Genomic DNA, 15,241 nt, shown 5'->3' on the forward strand with positions numbered 1-15,241 from the left:
CTCTAAATGTTTCTTTCAGAGATGTCACAGTAAAAACACATATGATTTTATAAAGAATACGGATGTATTATATGGACAAAAAATAAAATATAAGTTGTTTTGCAGACATAACAAAAAGTCATGTTTGTAATAGAGATCTAGGAGGTTAAATCATCTTTAAATTGAACAAAAAAAATATTTAAAATCAAGTGAACGTATTTGAAGGTTTTTTACACATCTCTTTTACAAAAACAGTCCTTTATGTTTATGCACTTAATGTGGTATTCCTCAAAGAATCATTTGAAACATCTTTTTGTAAGGTTATTTTCTCTATGACAGAAATAAATTATATGCTATTGCACCCAGTGCTAAACAAAAAGGTTCTGCACCTGATCAATTTTGTCTTTCTGCCATTGAATGCAACCAGTACCATGAAATTTTGACAAAAAATATATTACATATATTCTTTCTTCTAAAATCAAGTATTAAAAAAGCCTTTTCTTCTTTCTTTTTTTTTAAAGTGTCTCTACTGTCTATGGAAGGCTAAGGTGTCAAAAAAGAACGCTGCTATATCAGTTTATAATCAGGCTTACACAGTGTAATGTAATTACACTGAACAAATGTAAACTACTACACTTTAACACTATAATGTGCACCTGATACTTAAAATGCACCCCAATACTACCAAATTAACTTAACCAACCTTGCTTACCAGAGATTACTGGGTCGTTTGATATATTTGTGTTGAGTTTGCCAGTGTCACTATATCATTTCAATAGCTGGGAGTTTAGCTAATAAAATCAAATTGACCTCATTGGATCCAGGAGCATTGAGCTGGGAAATATAACGCTATACAAGACAACATGAATGACAACTGCTTGGCAACAGCAGGGTTTTTTAAATACAACTTTCCTTTTGTCATAATTTTTTTTCACATTTCAATGCTTACTAAATAGAAGTAAAAACAAATATTGCCTATGTTAAATGCTTAATTGTTTTAATTTAATCAGTTTTATATATGCTTATACTTTTTGCAGCTTTACTGTTTGTGTTTTGATAGTAAGACATTTTTTTATACATGTATGTCCTTTTTCACAAATGTGGCAGTATTACTTTAAAAGGTTATATAATTTTTTTAATAAAGACACCATTGTCAGCCTATAGCTGTGAAGTGTACTGATACGGCAGTCTGTTAACTGATAAATTACAACGCCACATTGTGTTCGTTGACAACACAAACCAAACAAATTTCATCAGCTCCGCACCATATTGACATGCTAATTCAGCCCAGTGGAAGCGTCCTTCAAGAGACCGTCTCACTCTCAGCACAATGCAGCCCTAAAAAAGCAGGGAGCAAAGTTGGGCGGTTCGACAGAACTTCAAGCTGTGCAAGTTGATTATTTTGATGGTAACAAGGCAATGCACTGTGTGGGGTTTTTGTTGTATCAGATGTTTGCTTTTAATTTCATACGTCCCTAAGGGAAGCAGAACGTCTTCACGCATGGAGATAGACATCATTATAACACTTTCTTCACATGAAATGGTTTGCTTGTATGGTGTCCTCGCTGCACGCTGAATACATTAGGAAGATTGCTGAGGTCCAGGGTTTGTGACAAATAAAAGACAGATTGTTCTGTCTCACCCTTAATACTTTGCGCTGAAGAGACCCTGAAGTTAAATTTTTGCCATCTAAAAACACAGTGTGCAGATAAAGTGATATTCCTTTATAAATCTTTTTTTTTTTTTTTGGATCAGCAATTTCAGTTAATTATTTCATATATCAGATAAACAGTGATATTTAAGAACTAAAATGAAGTTCATAGGATTTACAGAAAGTGTGAACTAATTATTTAAACAAAATTAGGCAGGTGCATAAATGTGGGCACCCCCACAATAAAATTACATTAATATTTAGTAGATCCTCCTTTAGCAAAATTACAGCCTCTAAATGCTTCCTATAGCTTCTAATGAGAGTCTGGCTTCTGGTTGAAGGTATTTTGGACCATTGTTCTTTACAGAACATCTACATTCTGAAAGTTATGAAACAAAGCTAATAACATATTCGTTTTACACTACACATAAATGTAGCTGATTAAAACTTTTAAAAATAATATAAAATGGTAGATTACTTAAGGTACATTGTGTAAATCCTCATGCAATACAGCTTTACCAGTTGCAACAAAGTCAACATTTTAAAGTTATACCTGAAATAGTGTTGCTAATTCGCAGGGAAGCAGTTAGCCTAACTGACTGACTGACTGACTGTTTTTAAGCTAGCATTGTTAGCCTGCTTCATTGCAGTCTGCGTATATATAGGTTTTTAATCTTCCTTTTTGATAAATTCACAAAAAGAGATTCATTTTGGCACCCAAAAATGACAAATATTACAAATGGAAAAACTAAGATGATTTATAATAGCTAATTTGTTATGTTATGGAAGGCTGCTGCCAACCTGTTAGCACTGAATTACACTGAATGTTTTTTTCTGTACTATTTATCTTAACTCCAAACAGGCCTTAAGGAAACTTGGACCTGTCTGGTTGTACAAAAATGCTAGCTGCTAGTTTTGCTAACTAGTGCAATAATTTAATTCGTTGGATTATTGTTACATTGGCTGTTTATGCGTCGCTTTGTCTTAAAAATATGTTACTGTATTTTTTGGACTATAAAGCGGACTTAAAATCCTTTAATTTTCCCAACAAATCAACAAAGCGTTATGAAGGTGAGTTTTCAGAGATGTTTCTCCAGCACTAAGGCTGGGTGCAACGTGTTAGCCGCTAACCGCAGCGCTAGCTCTTTCACAAGATTATTGACTGTAGTCAATAACGCCCCGCTAGTGCTACACTTAGTGGCTAATGCTAATACTGCTGCACCCAGCATTAGTGCTAGAGAAACTTCACTGAAAACGCACCCATAGACAAATTATTGGAAATCTAAACTTACTGTAATTAAATGGAAGCGCTTTACTTACTGTGTAGACTAACATCCAACGCTCATTGCTCACTTTGATGTAGGCATCCTTAGTAGTGTTGCATAATGCACCTTATATTCCAGTGTGCCTTATGTATGAAAATACACCAGAAAATAGACGTTCATTGATAGTGCTCCTTACAGTTCGAAAAATACAGTACATGCTTTTCGTAATGTAAACCGTTTTTCACCATGTAATGCTAGCCTAACATAATTTTCCACTCTATGCTGTGATTTATTACACTTTGAATTATTAAATAGGATTTTGTATACTGTATTTTAAGTCTGTAACTGATCCTTTTAGCTCAATTTTCCATTATATGTGGGATTTTTTTCTCTTGCTTGAAGCCCCCAAATCTTTACACTGACATGCAGTGTTTTATTAAGAAACCACTTAGGAATGTCGACACCTGAATAAGTATATAAATATAGTGTAATGTTTATATGTATGTCGTGGTATATGGAAAAAAATTCTATATACAAAATGGTGACTTTACATCAGAAGACATCTATGGATGTTTATTCCAAGTAATTTTAATATTTATATCTTTGTATTATTTATGTTTTATCCATGATTATTTACACAATGATTAGAGCAACTACAGGGTTCAAACATTGGAGAATAATAAAAGAAGTGATTCTTTTATTCTATAGATTTTTATTTATCATTTCACTTAGTTTTGACAATAATTGTAATATGTTTAATTAAGATCAAAATTATGTACACATTCGAATTATGAACATTTAGTACATGAAGTTTCCATTTAAGTTGTGTATATATATGGTATATATGGTTTTATCTAACCTTTTGCCTGTGTTTTGTTTGCTTATCGGATGAAGTGGAGGGGGGGTATAATATTTGGCCTCTGTTATGTGATCTCCAGCACCCCTAATCTTCACAACCTCCTTAAAAAAAAACAAAAAAGAAATGGGGGAGCCTGGCGGGACGTGCAGTGAAATTCCAACCAGTGTGATGAAAGAGAATCTAATGAATCAAATCCAATCCTATTAGTTCCGGCCCACATCTCAACACTGAGGCTTTCTGCTGGATCTCTCAGAGCTTGAGAAACAGGGTGCGGAGCGGATGGATGGACGCTTGGATGGATGGATGGATGGATGGATGGACGGAGGTCTGGAGGAATGAATGGATATCCGAATAGATGGCTATTCTGCTCAGTCTTTATGATCACACAATCATGAAATCACAAATCTTGTAATTGAGGCTGGCTGAATGGAATACACACACAGGATATTTTTAAACTAAAGAACTAAGATCCGGATATGGAGGCCATTGTTTATATGGGCCATTCATAACCAGTGCTGTTGGTTAGGCCCTTGAGCACCATAGGCCTCTTATTATTTTCTTTCAAAGCTGTTTACGACGGTCACAATATTGGCAAACATATCTTTAGATGGCATCATTAATGGCTTTAATGTCTTCTAAAACACTGAAAAGTCATTTTAACTTGTTTAAATCCCTTAAATAATTTTATTATTGGGGCTTACCTGAACATCTCTAATATGTCTTCATTACCACAGTTTAAAATACATACAGTATACTACATACAGTAAAAGAAATACAGTAACTATGTATAAAGAGTATAAAGTATACTGGACTGGTCTGAAATCTGCCATAAACACATTCATTTTTCATCTAAAAAATGTCTATGCATTTCTCTGGTATTGATGACTATACTTACAAATTTGACATTTAACCTGTTTACTTAAAGACAATTTCATACCAATGTAACCAACCAGTACAGGGTTTCAAATTATTTGTGGTGAGTCTGTTGATTATTGTTAATTATTCATTTTTAAAATTTGCATTTATTTAACCACCTTTTTTGACTAAAGTAAATAAAGTATAAATCATTTTTGTAATTCTTGCATTTTGTCACTACCATCCCAAAAATGAACAATCTCCATTGTTAATTGTTGAGTTGATATGAACTTGGCAGTTGTTTGTTTTATATTGTGTTTAAATTTCAGAATGAATCAACCAACAAAAATGGTCCTAAATTACTTGGAATAACATCTTTTTACATTGAGTTCCATTGAAAGCCATTGGAATGCAAGAAATATATTTTTTCCTTTTACTGTAAAGTAGTTTTTCTGACATACAAGGTGTTTGTGTGACAGTGACAATATAAAATAATATGAGCATTTAGCTTGACCCCCCTTCCAAATGTTCTGAAATCCCTATTCATAATTATATGAAGGTGACAGACATCCTTCCATACAGTCAGGCTGCTGGTAACCGAAATAATCGTCAAATCTAATCAGTGTGTATTCTCTGACTTTAGTGTCTCCAGCATAGATACTTGTGAATGTTTCTCATTCTCTTCTGTCTTACTCTCTCTCTCTCTCTCTCTCTCTCTCTGGTCTCGGTTGGTTTTCATGCTGGTTGTGACTCTCTCTCTCCAGGGAGTGGGAAAAAGGGGTGAACAAAGCGTCCAGGGCACCAGCGCTCATTGGGAGTCTGAGCGGGAGCCTTTGTGGCGCAGCCAGCTGGACATACAAAGAGACGTGAGAGAGAGCGACTGAGAGAGAGAGAGAGAGAGAGAGAGAGAGGTGCAGGGATAGAAGGGTGTTAGCCCAGGATGTGGTGGGTGTGGGTGCTGGGTTTCGGAGCAGGGGAGGAGAAGTGTGTGTGTGTGTTTGTGTGTGTGTATGAGAGAGAGAGAGAGAGAGAAGAAGAGGGGGAGAGAAGACTAGATCCTCCTTTGTGATCCACTCAAGCAGAACTCCTGCTCCCACACCCCCAGCCTCCTTTCCTCCACATCTTAACGGCCTGTTGGCCTGCCCTGGACCCTTTCAGTCTCAAGCCAAGCCCTGAGAATCATGTATCAGGCTTTACAGGGCTGGAGAGCAGGTCCAGGACCTATGTGCCTTGTATTGCAGAGCAATTTAAAAGATCTAGGGTCAGTTTTTATTTATTTAAGTATTAAATCAAACCTACTTATAAAAAAGGTACAAATCAGCAGTGTTCTCTGAGATCAAGGTGCTTTATCCAGTACTTTTGTGATGAGTTGGGGATAAAGGGCAAAATCCTGACCTCACTAATGCTCTTGTCACATATAGTTTCAAATCTATTAGAAAGCCTTACCTAAACAGTACAGACAGTTCTCCAACAAAAGTGAAATCTCTTCGTGATTAGAAGAAACAATGAATAAGGAGGTGTCCCAATACTTTTGTCCATATACTCTTTTCTATTTTAAAGGCCTCCTTCTACCAAAATCCGCCCGCACCATGGCTCTGATAACATTTCTCGTCCGTGGGGTCGCTTGCCTCGCTGAGAATCTGACATTACGCAAAGTTTAAGGGTTGACTTTACCTACTTTAACTACGAGATTTAGAGCTCTAAAATTGACTGTCGGGGAAGGCAGGTAGGCGTTCTCTGCTGCAGTGCTGTTGGCCAATCAGAGGCGATATGTTTGCATGTATTAATATTTATGAGCAAGGGCCAAATCATGTCTTTCTTCAGAGACCTCTAATCCAGGGATCTAAACAGGGCTAAATAGAAACACAAAAAAAGCTCACATGGCATTCATTCATACTAGAGACCACAACTAGACATTTTAAAATAAATGAAAACGCAATAAAGACCTTTTAGAAAAGCTGCCCTTGCCTCGGTTAATTTCGGCAGCTGTAAACTTCAATCCAACTGAACTATCAAATAGGCTTCTCATGTTTGAGCTCAAGGACTGTTCAGGTGCAGTTTAACCTGATTTATTACCCAGATAATTATTACGGCTTTGAAAAACCACACTCCAGGCTACACAGTATGTGCTGCACTCACCACTCAGGCTTGTGCAATTCATTTACTCGTTTACTGATTTGACTGCATAGAAATCCTTGCGTTGCTGGTCTGGAACACAGGACCTTCTTACTGTATATACTTTCTTGCCCCCCCCACCACAGAGCTCTGACCAATTAGAGCAAAACTACAGGTTTGAAAACACCCTTAGGTAAAGCCATAGTCAGCCATGTAAATTTCCATGCATGATGGAAAATAATCTCAAAAGGAATCCAGTTGAAGTCCTGAAAATAATAAGTCTGCAGGATTTTCATTCTTTATAGAATAATGACAAATGTTCTGTAGATGTGAGAGAGTGTCAGGTTTTTGGCATATGAAGTGTCTGCAGTGGACCATCAGACTAATCTTCTGCAGAAAGTTCCTCCGATAGCTCACTGAAAGCTCCTTGCCGACTGCACAGCGATTAACATAAGATGTAAGGTGTTGTAGAAGTGCTGTCTCGAGGACAGGTGAGATATATCTGGAGTGCAGCACTCTCAGTCTGAGGGAATCAAGATTACTCTGGGTGACATACCTTCACTTAAAGCTTAAGACTTGGAAATGTGTTTTTCTAGATGGGCAGGCAGGGGTTGCTGGGCAACGACTGATGTATTTTGAGCAATAGAAATGTGGATTTTCTCACTGCCTCTCAGCCCTGCACCATTAGTCTCTTTGTGTGCGGCCTGAGGTGCCGTCACAGCCTCATGCACCCCCCCATCCCCACCCCATCACTCTCTCTCTTTCTTTCTCTCTCCTTCTTTCTCTCTCTCTCTCTCTCTCTCTCTCTCTCTCTCTCTCTCTCTCACTATCTCTCTACCTCCACAGAAGGGATTATCCAAAAGCCCATACTCCTGGGCTAAAGAGCAAGGCCATATTTGAGGGTCAGCAGAGGCAGCTGTAAACCTTCACTGCCCAGCCCTGACACCCTGTGGTGGGTTGAAGCGTGGCTTTTGGGGTTCTCAACAGGGAAGCAGTGCATTGTGGGGGATGTTTACCCCAGCGGTACCCAATCCAAGCAGGGGGCACAGCATGAAGCCAGCAGAGTTTAATAAAGGGGTCGCCCCCAGTGAGGCGATGATATGGGTGGCCAGGGCACAAACATGGATGATATATGAATATGCAAATAGTGACAGAGGGATGATTTAGGTCCTTCCAAAGAAGTTGTTTGCCAATTTTCTCCCAGTTTTCACACAATGACTGTCACAAAGAAACGAAAATTGAGTAAATTGAACAGTTTGAGAACATTTGTTATGATGAAATTTGCTTCAAAAAATGTATTTTGGAGATTTTTTGAAAATTTTCAGTAATTCTGGGACAATAAAGCATTGACCACTTTGTAATGTTGCTATTCCTTCTCACACTTGACGTGCAGCATGTGGTTTTGCATGGTCTTGTTGAAAAACGCATTGAACTTGTTGCTAATAACAATCTGGATTGTAATTTTTGCCTTTGTTTTGGAGCACACCGCATCCATTTTCTCCAAAAAAGTCAGGAATATTGATTTGTCTGACAACAATACACATTTCCACTGTGTGATGTCACCTTTTTTTCTACCTTTTTTTTTAAGTGTCTCTTTGCACATTGTGTATTATTTGGTCCATTTACAACACCAGAGTGTTGACACAACAGATTTTAATACACCAATTTAAACCTAAATTGGCTCTTTTTTTAACATTTAAAAACACATTATGTGGCCCACAGTCTGAAATTAGTCAGGAGGTTGTGAGTTTTAAACCCAGAGCAGGTCAGGCCTGTTAGCCCAGCATGGTCCTTGTGTTCATAGTGAAGTGTAACAGTGGGCCTGGAGAGAGTGACACTGGGGCTGCCTGTATGAGACTAATCGCTTTCACTCTGCTGTTTGATTCTGACCACTCAGCCACGATGATGCATGAGCCTCATACTGTGCAAACAGGCAAGAACAAATTTCTCCTGTGTCTTTTTTTTGAGTACTAGGATGAAAACTTTTTTTCTAAATATGCTTCTTTTGTGATCTTTTTAAAGTCTCTCTCCCGCTTCACAATCAACAGGCCTGGTGTCAGATTAATTGATATGTTCTGGTGTGGAAGTGAAAATAGAGGTGCCTTATAGCGTATAACAACCTCTGGTTAACAATCGAAAATGTTCCAGTTGCATTAGCGATTTCGGCTGCACGGCTCGACGTTTTCATCTGCACTGAGAAGATAAAAGGCGAGCGTGAGATAGAAGGCCCGAGTTGGGAAACTGTGAATACCCCCCAACAAAAGCAGGGCCTTTCACGCTAGGCAAGCCTCTAAAGGCATTGGGGAAGGTCAGTTTTGTTTGAAAACACACCCACTCTGCCTCTCTATGGCCTTTGAGTGAGCAGCAAGCTGCAGAAATCGGGGACAGAGGAGGATGTCTATCTGCCCAAGAATGAGGCGGGATGCTTTTCCTGTACTTTTTGGAGACATTTAATATTCTGACAAGAATGTACATCATTGTGAAATACCCAATGACTTCAACAGAAAAGATTAAAACATTTATAAAAACTTTAACAAAGTTTGCATTTATTTGCATTTATATGCATTTATTTTACTTTACAAAAATATCACTATTCCAATTTTGTGGAAATTTGAAAAGTAAACCTCATACACTTCTTATATAAAAATGTTGGCGTTTAACTGTTAACTCATTTTGGAGTATAACTGTTACAATTTGTACCATATTGACCCAAAATTCTTTTTACCATTCTTCACAAACTCTAAAAATTCCATGTGCTTCCCCAATCTTCCGAAAGGAGAGTCAGGAATGTGCCTGCTTGGCCGAAACCAAATATTCTGGCATTGTTGCAAAGGTTTTGGTGAGGTATTTGATGTTTCAAGAATGGGAAACTTTATCCCTTGCAAACAATTTGATCAGTCAACTAGTAGACACTTGATTAATGGAACTAAAATGGAAAGAATCTCATCGTTCCCTCCCTTTCCTTCTCCTCTCACAACCCCCCTCCTTCCCCTACCCTCCTGGCCCCAAGTCCTGGCCTTGTTCTCTATCTGTGGGACGTGCAGAACGAATGACACAGATGTTGTTGGAGAAGACAGCATCCCCCGTCCGTCCCGATCCCGCTCCTCCTCTCCTCCTTCTTCTCCTTCTCCTCCTTCTCCTCCTCTCCCTCGCTCCCAGCATGGGGTCTCCAACTTGTTTTTCAATCATTGTTTCCTGCAACTTCTTTCTATTCCCCCCCAAAAAGAGAACAGAGAGGGCTAGGGTAAAGGGGCGAGAGAGAGGGTGAGCGAGGGAGACTGAGAGCATAGGAGAGGGAGGGAGGGAATGTGAACGCAAAGCACTATAAAGAAACATTCTTTAAAAAAGAAAACACATTCTTTATTACAATCTGCGAATAACTTAGCACAGGTCTGATCCGCTAGGCAAAGAAAAAAGAGTGCTGCGGACTTGTCGATTGCTTGGTTGGGTCTTTTGGGGAAGCTGTTTCCTCGGACATTGTTGCAAACTGGACACGAGTTACAGAAGAGCGATCCTGAGAGGAAGAACTTTTCCAACTGAAGATGCATCTCTCACTGTGGCTGTTTTGGCTAGCATGCTTGTGCACTTGGGCGGAGGCTTCTGGTCGCTGTCAGTGCCGCTGCACCTGCTTACCCGAGGAGGAGCAACAGCCGCAGGTGGTGCAGGGGTCAGAAAGGTCAGTGGGCAGAAGGCGTGACCACCATCGCCTGGCACACGAGCGTCCATCAAGAAAAGACAGAGGTCATCGCAGGAAAGGTAAAACGTGCAAAAAAGTCTCTAGTTCTTTTTGTTAGAGCTAAGCTATATACATAGATGACGTTCTGCCATAGTTCGCAGGTTTGTCTTGTTCAGTTAACCCTTGAACCATTCTTGCTTTTTCAACATTTTCCATTGTGGGAAAAGACAAATTTGCTCTTTTTCATCATCACTTCTTAACTTGTCTTTCATACAAAGCCTTACTTGCAACTTGCATCAACGCATTGAGGTGCTTTACATACTGAGCTATGCAGCTTCTTGCTGGTAGTCATCATAATAGAAAGATTGAAAAGATGATTGGTTATGCATGGATTAGGTTCTGCACGCTTGTTCCTCTCCGATCTGAGAGAGAACTAATGCAGTTTTCCATCTCCGAAGGCAATGTCACGGCTGTGTTCCCTCAAAAAAGCGCAGAAGAGAATACCTCTTCGTATGGCAGCATGGGGGCTAGTGCATGAAATCAGCGCTACAGATAAACTCGTTTCAGCAGAGTGATTTTTAGCTCCGTCACTGATTTCCTTTTCTTTTAAATGTAGGAGTCGCTGCATTGAAGGCTTTGTAATAGCTATCATGACTTAATTATATTATTTATACTGTTGAATTCTGTTGCTGATGAAGATGTTATTAGAGTTAGTAGAGTCTGCAACCATGGAGGACTCCTGCTATGCATGGGGGTGCGGGTGGGATAGGCGCACAACAAGTGTATTGGGAAATCACTGTTAGAGTGCTTTGTTGGCTATATCTAAAGACATCAGCAAATATTACTCCAATAAATTGAATGTACTGATAAATATTCAGAGTATTTGAAGTAAGTCTACTACTTTTAGTTTGGCCACATATATGTTATTCTAGAAGATAGATCAACCTTCAAGAAGTGACAATGGTGTAAAAATGTCTGAGATTTTGTTGTCTGGGATTTGTTTAAACTGTAAATCAGAAAATAAACAAAAATCCTGTAAACATACATATAAAAAAAATTGGTTTTAAAATGAAAAAGAGAAAAGTTAACATAAATTCTGGAAATAAACAAGGAAAAGTGTTCAAATTTATGTATTTTCTTACATTTTAAATGAATATGAAAATAGATTGCAAAATGTCTAGAAAAAAATGGTGGAAGTTTTTTTTTTTGAAGAATTCTTAACATAAAAAATCTGACATTTAAAACGGAAAAGTTCACAAAAAATTAACAAAATATTTAGGTGAATATTCATACTTAAGAAAATCTGACCACATGTATTCTTTTGGACTGCAAAAAATCTTATCTCTAAAACAGAGTAGGGATGTCTAAATATGTGTTCCATTAAACCTTATGTTCGGTATTCTCTTGTATTAATCTGATTTGCTCATCAGGCTATAAACAATTTATGGAACATAAACTTAATAACATGCTGTTATTAAAGCAACAAGTGCACTCACTACAAAATATGAAGAAAATCTTTAAAAAAATTTAGGTGATTTGGTATTATTTGTATTATATATTAAAGTATTGATTAAACTGATTTAAAAAAATGGCAATAGAGAATACTTAATTTTTTAGATTTGGTTTAAAACTTTTTCAAGGCAAACTATCTCCTATCCAAAATTGGTATATTTGTCAGAAGTAACAAAAATAAATATATTATACTAAATAGATACAAAATGTATTTTAGGTTGTAGTTAGTGGAATTAACCTGTGTGCAGGAATCAGTTACGTTGTTCTTCGCTTCTATTGAGTAAATAAATCCTCTTGCAGGCCATTGTTGCTCTTTCTCACTGAGTGGTTGTGTGGCGGAATGCAGTCCGAGTTGCTGCTCTGTCTTTTGTTGTGTCTGAAGGCCGGTCGATGTGCAGGCCATCGGGCCAGTGATCTCCGGATCAATACGCGTCTATCACTGAAGCTCAGGCTATTTAGACTCACAATAGACACTTCACTAAACACCACTTTATTTAGAGCTTCCTTCAAGAAAATGAACTGCCACTGCCTCTGTCTTTCTCTTCTCCCCCTTTCTCTTTTTTCTATTTGCTCTCTCCCTCTATACCCTTTGAGGAGGCATATTTACTTAAGCTTAAAAGTAACCACACTCAGCAATATATAGTAAATTACTTATTGTATTTTTTTTGTATATTTCTATTAGTAAGTTCACTATAGTCCATGACAATCATTACATAAAAAAATGTCAGTGTTAAACGGAATACTTGATAAATCTGAGATTACTTATTACACATTGAATGCAAGCTCCAAAATAACAAACTTAATTAAGTATGATAATTTTGTTTGTTCCTGAGAAGCAGAAGTGGATAGTAGGGATGTGCCATATCGTATCGTACGCGATAATACCGCCAAAATTTTTGGATATCGTGAGCGATATTATACCCTGAAATATCGTGCCATATCACCCACCCCCAACTATCACACCAGGGAACTACTTTTATGCTGTTTTTAGCTAAAGAAAATCTGAGTAATTTCTGGTATTTTTAAAAATCTCAGTTAAGAGTGTGCCATATCATATCATGTAACAAGAAAATTTTATATTCATTTTGGTGCGCTAGTGTATTCTTGAAATCATTTTTTTAATTCAGTACTTCGTCATATCGCCAAGAGTATCGTTATCGCAAAAATACCATGAAATATCGTGATATTATTTTAGGGCCATATCGCCCACCCCTAGTGGACAGTAATTGGTTATATGTATTTATTTACTAGTACTAAACTCTACTCTGTCCAAAAGTATCCAGACACTCCTTAGTGAATTCATCTTCTGTTACAAGTGTTCAGTTAGAAATGTAGCTTGTATTATCTCTATAGAAAAGAATTAGCTATAGAATAGGATGCTCTGGAGCATAAGGTGAGCCTAAGGTCACCATGGTTTACACCATCTGTTGGCCTGAGGGCTATAAAGACCTCCAGCATTGAGTTTAGAAGGAGCAATGGAAGTCCTCCATCACTCCAGTGAAGTCCTTCAATAAAATGGAGATTAGCTGGATGAAAGTGTTTCTGAAGCATAACTAATAATCCAGTAACAGTAACTTTACCATTAATGCTTTTGTGACTAAACATAATTAGTGCATAGTGTAAACTTTCCAAGGAAAGTAGGGTTACTATACTTTAGTATGATGACTTAAGTATGATGATCTGGTGTCTACCAACATATTAAATACACTTATATTGGACTAATAGATTATGGATTTCTACTATTACTGGCATGTACAAGTATTTCTGTAAGTAATCTACTTTACATTGTTACTAATTTTTTTTTTTGCATGTATTTTTATTCTGATCCGTTCTGATTCAAATGTGTACTGCTTTTTACTAATTTCAGCATATATGCATAATTAAATGGATAAAAAGTTACAGGTTTCTATTAAATGACCCACAAGCTGTAGCCCAAAGCCTAGGCTGCTACCAGGGTAAGCTGCATTTTTTGGAAGGACGTTGCAAAGTGAAATATTCTTTGTATTCCATCAACACAATACCTACAATCCCTTAATATCTATTGCACACACCTCTAAGTGATTGTGCATATAATATCTATTCACTGCACTGTCCACCGTGGGTGGTAATGTCTTCTATGATGTATTTCTGGTGGCATCCATCTGGCATCCACTATCAGCTCTTGCTTAAACTGATAATTCATCTCACCTTCCATAATCAAGAAATAATTAACCCATTAATGTCCTTGCCAAGAAAAAAAGCAAATCTAATACACCCTATGCTTTCTTTGGTGGTGATAATACAAAAACATAATCTTTTTTTGTCTTAAAGACCTTAGTTTGAGAATTTGTGGACAAATAAAACACAAAACAAATACAAACACAGCGCCCTCTTGTGGATATTTTTTTAGCCTAACATTCATCTGCCAACTGGTAGAGATGGCACAATCAGGTTGAATTCAGTTTATCCCCTTCTTCAAGATAACACCTTACAACTTACTGTATTTTTTGCACTATGAGGTGCACCAGATTATAAGGCGTATTATCAATTAGGCTAGGTTGGGTTAGCAGCAAGCTACTGGCTGATAATACTCACCTCTAAATGGGGAAATAGTAGTTAGGAGCTAATGCTAATGAACTAAACTGAAACTCCTGTATAATGCTGCACTTCAGTGGAGTGGCTTTACAGCTTCTTACAACCTGACTGGTAGAATTCATACATAAGACGCACTGGATTAAAAGGCTCACTGGCGATTTTTGGTGAAAAAAAAAGGATTTTAAGTGTCCTTATAGTGTGAAAAATATGGTATAAGTTACATGTGTCGGTGTTCCAAGCTTCTCTTAGCTAACACTTCAGGTCAGTTATCATACTGCTATTCTTTTGACTTTTAGCATGTCAGTGTATGTAGAAAGTTTAAATATTGGTGCAATTCCTGTTTAAGGATGAGGCTATAGGTTACTTTTGCAGTGGTTGGTTGTTCATTTCATGACAGAGATATCAGCATGTGTCACTGCAGGAGCTGGAGGCATTTCCATGTATTGTCTTGGAGCTGAGAGCCTCTGCGCTTTCCTGTTTCTGGGACAAAGTACAGGGTTGTCATGTTTTCAAAACTAAGAAAAAAACACTGAAATTAAATGATGACATTTCTTTGTTTTTTTTTCTTTGGTTTTAGGTGATTAGGATGGATTTCCATTTTATATAAAGACATATTGGAAAATATTTCACAGTACTAAAATATAATGTTAGTTTAAGTATGGTTTAAGCATTTATTCTGCCTGTAGGTAATACTCCCCAAATTATAACAGGACCTCTTTTATTGATGTTTTTGATGTGAAGAGTATTGGACTGGG

General features: G+C 37.5%; 1 protein-coding gene across 2 annotated transcripts in view; it reads left to right on the plus strand.

The window, feature by feature from the left end:
• Positions 1-9,820: 9,820 nt before the first annotated feature.
• The window catches only part of robo4 (roundabout, axon guidance receptor, homolog 4 (Drosophila)), a 36,633-nt gene continuing 31,212 nt past the window's right edge, over positions 9,821-15,241 (plus strand). The window contains exon 1 of one of the 2 annotated variants that reach the window (XM_015608797.3): positions 9,821-10,480. In XM_015608797.3, coding sequence (XP_015464283.3) covers positions 10,267-10,480 — 214 coding nt within the window. In that variant the 5' untranslated portion in view covers positions 9,821-10,266. The remainder of the gene's footprint in view (positions 10,481-15,241) is intronic. The other variant, XM_015608795.3, reaches the window with a different exon arrangement.

This window comes from Astyanax mexicanus, chromosome 20 (genome assembly GCF_023375975.1).
Source record: "Astyanax mexicanus isolate ESR-SI-001 chromosome 20, AstMex3_surface, whole genome shotgun sequence".
NCBI classification, from domain to species: Eukaryota; Metazoa; Chordata; class Actinopteri; order Characiformes; family Acestrorhamphidae; genus Astyanax; species Astyanax mexicanus.